Source organism: Tribolium castaneum, chromosome 2 (genome assembly GCF_031307605.1).
Source record: "Tribolium castaneum strain GA2 chromosome 2, icTriCast1.1, whole genome shotgun sequence".
Classification (NCBI taxonomy): domain Eukaryota; kingdom Metazoa; phylum Arthropoda; class Insecta; order Coleoptera; family Tenebrionidae; genus Tribolium; species Tribolium castaneum.
Genome location: NC_087395.1, coordinates 16,163,984 through 16,175,586, shown reverse-complemented (window position 1 = coordinate 16,175,586; position 11,603 = coordinate 16,163,984). Strand labels below are relative to the sequence as shown.

At 35.5% G+C, this 11,603-nt stretch overlaps 1 protein-coding gene and 2 non-coding genes across 4 annotated transcripts; 2 read left to right on the top strand and 1 right to left on the bottom strand.

The window, feature by feature from the left end:
• Nucleotides 1-79: 79 nt before the first annotated feature.
• On the bottom strand, nt 80-11,171 carry LOC660622 (uncharacterized). 2 transcript variants are annotated; one of them, XM_064354656.1, is made up of 16 exons: nt 11,024-11,171; nt 10,904-10,971; nt 10,777-10,855; nt 10,568-10,734; nt 10,425-10,521; nt 10,211-10,381; nt 9,934-10,160; nt 5,567-5,687; nt 5,390-5,519; nt 4,897-5,338; nt 4,562-4,850; nt 4,150-4,295; nt 3,834-4,093; nt 1,377-1,755; nt 1,022-1,326; nt 80-308 (listed from the first exon to the last, which is right to left on the bottom strand). In XM_064354656.1, the coding sequence occupies exons 1-16, from the start codon at nt 11,051-11,053 to the stop codon at nt 214-216; spliced, it is 3,006 nt and encodes a 1,001-aa protein (XP_064210726.1). In that variant the 5' UTR covers nt 11,054-11,171; the 3' UTR covers nt 80-213. The 2 variants fall into 2 exon arrangements, with proteins under 2 accessions (XP_064210726.1, XP_064210727.1); XM_064354657.1 differs by having other exon boundaries at nt 3,834-4,066.
• TRNAA-AGC (transfer RNA alanine (anticodon AGC)) lies at nt 6,152-6,224 on the top strand. Its single transcript has one exon. It is a non-coding gene; the product is annotated as a tRNA-Ala (tRNA).
• TRNAA-AGC (transfer RNA alanine (anticodon AGC)) lies at nt 9,846-9,918 on the top strand. Its single transcript has one exon. It is a non-coding gene; the product is annotated as a tRNA-Ala (tRNA).
• Nucleotides 11,172-11,603: the final 432 nt, after the last annotated feature.

The window sequence follows — 11,603 nt, the reverse complement described above, 5'->3', positions numbered from 1 at the left end:
AAAGCAGCAAATGTACGGTCGTGTATAACATTTTTAAATACAACATTAGAGTATAAAAAAACGCTAAATTTATAATTTCTAAAGCTAAACTATGGTTATGGTGTAAAAGTACTTCAAGTAGCGCGGCGCCATCTCCCAATCAGATGCCGCACTCATTCAACGCCCACGACAGGAATCTTTAATTCATCAAATATTGTTTCCTGTTTTTATCACTTATTCGTTTGAAATTAGCATGGCGGGAGGAAGAGTGATAGCAGCGTGACCTGATAAGGTCACCGGTAAATCGGCAATGCCCCTTATCCAAGCACCTAAAAAATTAACACTGTTGCAATTTTCTTTTCACACAGTGCGACGTTGCCATTTTATCAGGCTAGACTATGAAGCTTAATAATTTATTCACTACGGAAGCGGTATTAAGCTTTGTTTGGGTAATGTGAGACGAAAACAAAGTTTACATAATGTAGTATGGATTTTGGATTAAGCCAACGCAAACTTGGCGCACTGTAAATGGGGAAAATAGAAGTTGTTTGTTTCATTGAGAATGTGGAGATTTTTAAAAACTTTGCACGCTTTTGTATGAAAGTCCCCGCATTTGCATTCATATGTGAAAAACGTGAATAATAAACTTACGACTTGGAATGAGTTTTAGAAAGTTAAGTATGGAAATGGTGTGACAAAACGCTCGACTCTGAATTATATTATCTTAAATCAGAATTACTCCCAACTTTGTTGGATTCTGTACACGACGACAAATTATTTCTTGCGCCCACACAAGTCTGTTCTTGCTATCGGGTGTTTTCCATAATTTAAGCTCTCAAGTTAATTATTTTCTGCCTTTTTAGGTATTGTAATTCATAAATTCTTTATTCCGAGTTATTCTCCAATTTCATTTAAAAATTCATGAAGTGAAATAAGAGAGAACAGACAAGCTCTTGAGGTATATTATTTCTCCCGAGTAACCAGCTTTTTATGATTTTCCCTCATAAACTGACACCCACTTTCTCATTTAGTTTTCACTTACCTCGCTTCCAACAAAAACACTCAATGTTGGATAGACATCTCATATAAATGGTTGTGACACCACCCATGATAAAAATCTGGGTACCAACATACGCAACAGCATGACCATGTCGTGGTATAGTCATGCCCATGATGGTCCGCCACGACATATTCGAAGTATCCCAAACATCCACAAGCCCAACACTGGTCGTTGATTTAAACTCTTTCTGTTTCTGACCGGTACCACCGATCAAATACAGATTATCTGCCATGACAAACAAACAACCGAAACATCGTGGCGAAATGAGTTTCTTAATTTTGGTCCATCTTGAACCAAATTTTGAACAAAACCCATCATAAACCTGATAGTTACTGACTGGTTACTCCTCACGTCGTAACTTTCCACAACATCTAGCATAAGGTTTCGTTTTAGGTCGGCGGTACCACCGGCCGCCCAAATGAAATTCCGGTACTTGGCACAGGCAAGTCCGGCCCTGGCGTAATGCATGGGTGCCATAAACTTCCAAACGCCTTCTCTGGGGTCGAATTTTTCGACAGAATTCAACGATTCGAACTTATCGTTGCAACCTCCAATCACATACATGTTTTTTTGGAGTACCACCAGTCCAAAATTTCGACGTTTCATACCAAGACTGGTTTCGCTGAACCAGGCTCGGGTTGTGGGGTCGAAGCTCCAAACTGTGTCAACTACTCGAGATTTGCCGCGCAAGTCGTCGGGTCTGGGGTCGGTACCGCCTAAAAATTTTCTTTTTAAGAAGGGTACAACTGAGAAGGAAAAATCTATATTCAGGAAGTACCTGGAGCAAGGTAGTTTAACGTTACTTGAAGCAAAAAAAAAGGAGAAGAAGAGATAAAAAAGTAAAAGAAGAGTAAAACAAAATAATAGAAAACAATAAAAGCACCTTGAAGAATTGTAAAATAAAACGAATAAGAATGCAGAAAGAAAAAAGGAAAGTGAGAAAGATGATAATCCAAGAAAAAGGAAATAAAGGGGAAAAAGTAAAAAAACAACAATAGGGAAAGAAAGTGAAGGAAAAAACATTAGAAGATTAAAGGGGTTTGGGAAGGCAAAAAAGTAAGTTAAAAGTACGGAAGTATTAAAGAAAGGAAAAAATAGAATAGAAAGCAAAGAAACAGAATCAAAAAATATGATAAAGGAACTAAGACTAAAAAAATCTAAACATTAAAAAACAAGAAACAGCGTATAGTAAATGTAAAAGAAAAATAATTGGTATTAGGGTAACTAGAAAAAAACAGGATGACCATGGAATGCAGGACGAAAATAACACTATGAAAAGTATTCTAGAAAAGGCAAGGAAGAAAAAATAAGAATGAAGAGTGAAACAGACATTATAATCTTAGACGAAAGTTAGAAGAGGAAAAGGAAAAAAGAGAACATTATAGAAATAGAAAAAAAGATAGCAAAATCAACAAAAAAAAAAACTCAAAAGTATAAGAGATAAAAAAATGAAAGAAATTAATTGTGAATAAAGTTGTAAGTGTGCATAAAAGGCGAAAGAAAAATTGTAATATTTGGGAAAAAATGTGGGAAAATTTAGTACTTTAATAATTAATAAATATTAAAGATAGTAAAGGTGAAAAAAAATACAAAGAGATTTTTTAAGTATCTGGCAGTCTCGCAGGCTAAATGGAAAAAGGATAATGCAAAATTTAAGAAAAGAGGAATGGGAAAGACAGTCCATACAAGAAAAAAAGAAGAACAGAAATGTATAATAGAAGGCAAACAATGGGAAACAAAAAATCTATTATAAAGTGATGAAAAATTAGTAAAATACGGATAAAAAGAAAAACAAAAAGCGGTGTAGAAAAGGTAAAAAAGATTACATATGATGGAATAAGACGGAAAAAATATATAAAGGTGAATGTAAAATGGAAAAAAAACGAAAAACAATCAAATTTTCACGATAAATGCATTGCAGAAAAGATAAGCAACATAGAATAAGAAAAAAAAACATGCATCAAGTAGAAAGAAAAAAGATTTGGGGAAGACAATCTAGGGAAAGGAAAAAGAAAAAACTAAAAAATACACAATAATTAAAAAGGAGGAGAAAATGTATTATAGGATAAAAGGAAATGTAATAACAGGGAGACAAAATTATCAGAGAAATAAATAAAGAATGAAAAAGAGAATATAAAAGAAAAAGTAAACTAAATGAAAGAGATAGGAATAAAAATATAGAAAACGACTTAATTGGGAGAAAAGGGAAAAGTAAAACATTGAGAAAGGAAGTTTAGTATATTTTGAAGATAGGAAGGGTGAAAAATGATTAGAATTAAAAATTAAAGCAATTCCGGAGGCAAATCGTAAGATTAAAAGGAAGAAAAACAATGTAAAAGGTAAAAAAACGAATGGAGAAAATAATGCAGGCAATAAAAAAACGTTAGAGATCACAGGAGAAGCACCAAAAAAGCAGAAAAATAAATAAATGAAAAAACAACAGGGGAAAGCTAAATATGTATTATAAACAATCCTAGAAGGAAAATAATGAAAAGAAAATACAAGAAATAAATTGTTCGGGAAAAAGTCACTAGAGGTGATAGAACAGTCAATCCATTTTAAGGTTCGGAACATTTTGCACAAATTTTTATACTTTATTTTCATTTTTTATGAACAGCATCAGTAGAAGTGAATTTTTATTTATAGAAGAAGTTAAAAAGCGAAAAAAGTAAAAGAGAAATAAAGGAATTGTGAAAAAAATAGGAAGAAAAAAGACAGGAAAATAAAACAACTACAATAATTAAAAAAGTTTACTATAGATAAAGAACGAAAGAAACTAGAAAACGGGAACCACCTGCTAAATAAATCCTCCCCTTGAGGTAGCCGACCCCGTGATGGTTCCTCGGTTCGGGCATAGTACCGACATGTTCCCACATATTGGAGTCCGGTAAGTACCGAAAAATATTATTTCCCGTATTTCTCGGCTCACCATAATTTGCGTACGGATTAATCCCGCCAAAAACTAAAATCGTTTCCCTTTCGGCTTGGAACAGTGTCGACTCTACGAGCAGTTTTTTAGGCTGCGGACTGAGAAAAGACGTACTCAATCGATTGCTTTATGAAAATGATTAATTATATCACGAATTGTATACTGAGTGGTACGACCTTACAGGGACGTCAAAGCTAGCGAGTTCTGAGACGGCGTAAACATCCTTTGCACATTCCTAACTTCATCGTCTTCGAAATTGTCAAAATGCACTCCTTGCCTGACTTCCACCCTCTGGACAATCACCGGCTTGCGTTGCATTCGTAACGCCTGAAAGTGGGCCAGTTAGGGCGTACTTTTGATGAGGTACCAGCAAATGGTAAGAGTTTGGCATATAGTCAAAACTTGAGCAACTTTTACCACTGCTGTTCAAATATACGCTTCAAAATTCTTACCAAATCTGCTGCTTGGTCCGGAAAGAAAAATCAAAACTTGCTTTTAGAAAAATTTATACATGCAAAGTAATACATGGAATTTTAAACACATAATTGTGACTACCACGGAGTTTTGCTCAGCTTTTTTCGCTGCGGACTTACTTTCTTCTTCGACAAAAAATCTTCCATGCTGGGCACCGGCTCCTCCGGCGACATCACCGTGCCGGAAGGCGCCCCCAGTTTCTTCTCGTGGTTCATGCGAGGCTTGCTCTTCTCAATCAACTGATTCCGGCGGTACTGGTCCAAGTAGATCAAGAACTCGCGGTACGTGAAGTACGTCTTGTCCAGCCCGCTCCAGTTCCTGGCCGGCGGCTCCTGCAGCCCCAGGACCGAGTTCCAGTGCTGGAAGTCGTCGTTGTCGTGGTCGTACCAGTGCTTGATGATCACAAACCTAAAGTATGGAAATTGTTTACCCATCAGCGCTTTTTCCGACTTACGCCAGCCCGTCATCGATGAGCTTGCAAATGGCTGGGTCTTTGGCTAACTCCATAAATTCGGGATTTTCGGGATTGCGCTTGATATCAACAAGTTGCCAAGCGGCTATGTTTCCGAATCTGACGCACTTGAGCACTTCATACTTGTACTTATCCCTGTTGGCCCAGTCGTACTTGAGCCACCTGACTGCGGACATGAACACCTCCATCTCGCAGTTGATCCTGATATAGTTCGAGCTGAGCAAATTCTTAACGTCCTCCACTCCCAGTTCGAGCCAGTCCTGCGAACTGACCAAAATCAGGAAGAAGTCCTGGATACGCGGCACCATCAACTCGTGGACTTCTTCAAGGCGCTTCTGTTTCGCGTTCACGTACAGAAGAAAAGCCGTGTCTTCGTTGAAAACCTCGCAATTGTCGACAAACGCCCAGCACTGCTCGACCAAATCTAATAAAAATTGATTAGAAGCGGAGGTGTTGTCGTCATTGTGTTGTAAACCTTTAATTTTCAAATATTTCGCTGAATTGAAAATATCGAGCACATTCTCCCGAGTCAGGTATTTATAAGACTGGTCCTCGCTCACCATCCAGTCGTAAATGAAAGCGAACGAAGCCGCACTGCATTTTTCCTGAAAGTGCTTTCGGAAAAATTGTTTTCAATTATTTCGGGACTTACAGCCGGAATTTCCACCTTCTTTATTGCAATGTAGCCGTCGAAAAGCTCAGAGTAACACTGCAAGACAACGAGGTGACAGCTAAATTCTTCTCGCCCAATGTGCACCTTACAGTCCGCATTTCTGCCACAAATTACAAAAAATAAAAATTAACCGCATTGAAAAATAGGGCACAGCAGTGTGTGTTTGCCGTAACGTTGCGTTTATTCAGCCACATATTCCACCCTTGGGATTTTTTAATGTCCGAGCTGAGCATTTTCAAGATTTGTTTATAAGATAAATTCCTACAGCGGTTTAAGCGGGGGTGGCGACCTTTTCACGCCAAAACTGAATTTGTTATAGATGAAAATGCGTAGGTGGCGGTCTGAAAGAGTGAATTTTTAATGGCTTTATCAGGCATGATCTAAAAATAACTGAAATCTGCATCGCGTGCTGAAACCATAACCCGAGTGAAAGTTTTTCGGCAGGAACTGGTCGGAATTGCTGCGGGCATTTAGCCAACACCCATTTAGTGTTTCTTAATGAAATAACTTCGAAACTGGAGCACATTTCGGCGGTTTTTTTGGTATTGACTTTTGGTGTGTATGGGGGGCGTAGCTCAGATGGTAGAGCGCTCGCTTAGCATGCGAGAGGTACCGGGATCGATACCCGGCGCCTCCACTTGATCTTTTGAAAGTTTTGTCACGATTTTTCAAGTACTACTCGAATTTTAGACGGAGTTCAAACATATATCTGGTAATCAAAATGATAATCACAATTATTATTATTATATTTTTTGGATTATCTCAAATGAATTTTTTGTAATTAAAAAATTGCAAAATTAGTCGAAATAATAAAACTCAGAATGGTTTTGAAATTAAAGACAAAATTCTACAGAATGGAATTTGGAAAATAAATGGATTGTTAATTAAATATAATATAATTTATGACGTTATAAAATAAATCTAATGTTTAATAAAATAGGGATATCTACGTTGTCTCATTTAAAAAAATCACTTGTATATTTTGCCAAAGATTTAAGAATCTTGAAAATAAAGAAATAAATCATCGTTTCAAAGAGAGCAACGTCTTCCTTTTTTGTTTCTGATAACAATGCTTTCTTCCTTCAAAAAATTGAGGATTTGCATTTTATTGTTTTCAAGATACATAATAATCAGTCAAAAATTAAAAAAAAATTTGGAGAAATAAAATTGAACGTAGTCTCAAAGAAGCCTGATGTTTTTATTTTTTTACCACGTTATAAAAAGACTTTTTTTTAAACATATTTTGAAAAACTGAGAATCCGCATTTTTTTATTTTTGAGATAGATTCTGTGGAATCTGTCACACTTGTCCATTAATTGACATACAATCGGGTCTAAAGGAGGAACTGGTCTTTACTTTTTCAGTAGATAAAAACCTTTTTCCTAAACAAATCCAAAAATGAAGATACAAAATTTCTTGTTGTTGCTTTACAGTCTATGAATGATATAACACTTAACATTTTTAATAAAATAAAATACCTAGTCTCAAAAGAAGACCTGCTTTTACTACTCCTAGTATAAAAAATTATTTTGTCAAGAAGTAAGTAAGAAGGTAATTTTAAGAGGAGTTAATGGCAGTTTTAATTTTTACAATTAGATGTCTGACATTGTGACAATTTCTTGAATATGTATCAACAAAAATAAGGATAAATAAGTATATGTATAATTTTGATTAGCATAAGATAAGGCTTGCATTAATAAAAATAATTCACAAAATTAAGCAAATGCTTCTCTAATATAAGTCTACTAAATGTAAACTGTTACTAAAAGTTTAGTAAACTTATAAAATTATAGAGACGGCCGTTTAACAGAAGCTATAATTATATTATAGAACAATGTGTATTTTCTTAAACAGTTTGTAATAATTTGTTCTTTAAAATAAAATAAGAATTTTTTTACATTTATTGGAAAAAGTCTACATCCTTAAAGTTCATTCACATTATTTTATGATTTTTTCTTTTGCAACCTAAAAACTTTTTTTTTTGTTTTATCCGTTACTGAAATAAAAGTGTTAATAAATGAAGATCTGAGACATGGCGGTAGCAATTTTTGATAATATTCACCTTGCATAATGTCCAAAAGTATTTTTTCAGAGGCACTTCGCTTAATTTTTTTATTGTCAGTTACATTTTTATCTGTTTTTTTATTGCGGACTTTAAATTGTTAATTTTTTTCATCAGTGTATGTTTATCAATTCATTTTAATTATCAATTGCTTATTTTAAGGAGCGCACATGACTTGTTTAAGATAATAGAATTTTTTTTGATAGTTTAACTGTAACTGTTTTTTTAAGTAAAGATGCATTTTCAGATGAGAAATCATCAGCCATTCTGCAATAGCATAATTAATAAATAATTAAATGCAGAATATTTTAGTATGTATGTACTTTATTTCTCTTGTGAAGTGATTAAATCCGAAATAAAATTTTATTTAAGTATAAAGCCAATGAAATTTTACTTTTCAGTAAAAACTACTAGGTAAATGTTTATTTTGAAATGCTTATTTTTATTATTAATATCACCTAATCTCTCGGATGGTAATAAAGAATAGAAGTCTTTTTTTCACGAACTAGGTGTAACTAGTAACTTTTCAAGTTAAATTTTTAAATTTTAAGTTAGGTTTTTATTGCATTAGATCAATTTTTTTGACTTTAGTTAGCGGAAACGCTCTTTCAACATTAAACAAAAACCCGTTGAACAAATAAAAAATAAAAAAGTAAATTTCTTAAAAAAATATGACTCCATTTTTGTGCTTAACTGAACGTCTTTTACCACTATTAGGGAGTTTGTTCGTCACTTTTGAATCCACCTGGGTGTATTAGAAATACGTGTGTTAATTTTACCACGTAATAAAATACAACAAAATAATCAATTACAACAACTTTTCTGTATAAAGTTTTGCAAAATTCTTATTTATAATTTTCACTGTTTCCCTCTTTTCTTATGTGCAAATGAGCCAGTCAGTGTTTAATAAATAATTAGTTATTAACAAAAATAGTCTGGCTTTTTATGTTTATATACATTTTCCAGCGATAATTTCAACTTTTTTAAATAACCTAGAAACATTAAATTCACTGAGATCTACGTATGAGGGGGGTATTTAGTGCGTATTGTTAGGTTGGTAGTTTTCCCGCGCTTGTAATCCTCCGCCGATTTGGCACCTGTCATGTTATGTGGTCCTGTCAAATCCGAATTCAAAACGTGTTGTGCTAAAAATTAAGTATTAATTTCGTTTAAAAACGTTTGTAAAGTGTTAATAATCGTTTATAGTTTGTGTTCTACTAATTATTTACTGTTGATAGTGGATTTGTTTTTGGCCACTTGAAGACATTCATCAGACGAAGAAGTTTACTCAGGTAAGTGCAAATATTCCTAGTTGATTATTAACAGGGACTTAATCCTAAACATTGTGATTCATCAAAACGAAAAATTAAACGTTTTAAAGGAAAAACTAAAATTTGGTCTGATACTACTCGTACTTGAATCGAGGAGTGTTTTTCACTTAATTATTGGCTGGAAATAGTATACCCATAGGCGGGTACACGTTTCAGTATGTTATCTTTTTTTCTTTTTATTGAAAAATTACAAATAAATGTTTTATTTGTTGAGCCCTGTTACCTGTTAAAATTAAGACACGTATTTCTGATTCACCCTGTATATGTTCAATTAAAAACAAAATAGCCAGATATGAATAAGTAGAAAAAGTAAACGCATTCTGCAACAATACATCGGTTTTTTTTGTAGTGAGAAAGAAAGAACAATAAACTTAGCATTTTGGAAGTGAATTGCAAAGGATTAATGTATCGAAAATCGTACTTTTTGCAAATGTTGCCGCTTTATAATCGGCAATTCACTATAAATAGCCCAAAAAAAAATAGTAGTTGCATTTGCCTCAAAAAGCAATTTGAACTCGTCTGTTTGTGCACGCACGTCAACGTCAAGAAATGAGACGCTCCTTGACATACAACATCGCAACAAAACCCAGCACAACGTAATATTTACACCCTTTTCCTAGCTGAAACCGCCTTGTATTCCGGAAATTATCTCCACCCTAAACCCAAAAGCCTAATAGCGTGTGTAATACACGCAAGATTTCGATCAAACTGTTTTATCATTCCGCGCGTACAAGCGCGTGAAAGTCGTCAGGTGGTCGCCGTGTTTGATCTCGACACACATATTGACCTTTCCACACCCATCTATTGTACCGAATTTAGATCAAACCCAATCGGAATTTTCAAAAAGCGTTTTTATCGATTAACCGGGGGCGTAGCTCAGATGGTAGAGCGCTCGCTTAGCATGCGAGAGGTACCGGGATCGATACCCGGCGCCTCCACTTTTTTTTACCCACCTTTTATTGGTGATACGTTTACACAATTCCAAATACAGGTCTTTCTTCTCGGGAAGGGTGACCTTGTTCCAGTCGATCGGCTCGCTTCCGGTGTACCCCAGCCGGCAGAGGTTCAACTCCGGGTCCAAGATTTCCGAAGTTTGTTTGCTTTCGTACTCGGATGATACCTTATTCATGCTCCGGGCGGGGGTGTCCCCGATAATGGAGCCCAGACCGGAAATCTCGCCCTTGGAAAAATTCACTCAGATTTGGCCAATTTATCGAATTTTATTAATACCCCAGTCACTTGGCTCAAGATGGCGTCCATGGCCGAATTCCGGGTGAATTCCCCGGAACCGTAGGCCATTTTTTTCGGTATTTTATCGCTGGACTCGTCCGAGTATATCTTGATTTGGGTGCGTTCCGGGTTTGCCACTAAAACACTGAGCTTTTTCGACTCGAAAACGACCTGAAATCAGTGCTAAGCTAGTTTTATGGACTTTGGTCGTTACCTGCTGCGAATTGACTTTTAAATTCCCACTGGGGGTAACCTTAAACGGGAAATTTCCGGCGTCACCTGCGCTACTTAACTGAAACGTTGATCTGCTCCTGAAACGCAAATTTGCCGAAACTTTGGCACAAAAATCGCACTTACGAGCTGAATTCTCTTGAGTTTCGTTTTCCCGGTGGCAGTAAAAAATCGTCGATTGTTGGGTCTACTCTCGCTGTCGTCGGTTTACGAGTTGTTTTAGTCTGAGCATAATCTTTGCACAACTTGGATTCCCCCAAGTTGAGTCTTTGGAACGAGTGTCTTAATTTGGTCTAATTAAACGGTGCAAAATCACGGTAATTAAATTAGCTTACTTTCTCTGGGAGTCGATTGTCTCCGGAAGCCGCTTCCTTTTCTAGCTTGTTCTTAAACTTATCAGGAGGTGAACTAAAACTAGACTCGTTGGTGAGGTTTAGTCGCACCCCGATTTTGCCAAATTACCGTAAATTTAACAAATCTAAGTTGCCTAAAGTGTGCTTGTCAGTTTTCGATGCGTCGTGTCTAAATTTCTGCAAGCCAGAAAAGATATTTTCAGTTAGAATTTCGCTGTCAGATACTCACATTATCAGCATTGGGCATACCTCTACGCATTATATGCGAAATACTACAAATTTCCTACAGGATTCTATCGTATTTTGGTTGGGACTTTTAGACCCAAAACACTCAAAAATTGTATTTATTTTGCCATGACAATGTCAGTTCTGACCTTAGTTACTTTTCAATGTTTCAAACTTTGTTAAAACGGGTAGTTTTCAATTTTGGTGCTTAAAATAACTCGCGACTCGAATAAATTCCGGTAAATTATACTCTATATCAAAAGTTCCAACTTGCAAAGCGTATTAGAGCCGTTTTATGGCTTTAAAACTTATTTATACATTTCTGGTGGATGCGCCGGGACAATGCTGAACCTTGTTTTAAATATTCAACACACTAATGATAAGCATTATTTATTCAGCGTTTGCGACAGGTTAGTTTGTTCCGCTCTAATTAAAAACTAGTTGTAACAAATTCAAACAGTGCAAAATGCGGAAGAGTTGTAAAGTGCTCACCTGTGGTTTTAAATTTACTTTGGTTTTTACCGTTCAAAATCATTACTACAATTTTGGCTCCACTCACTAACACAGACATTTCGTACTGAAAA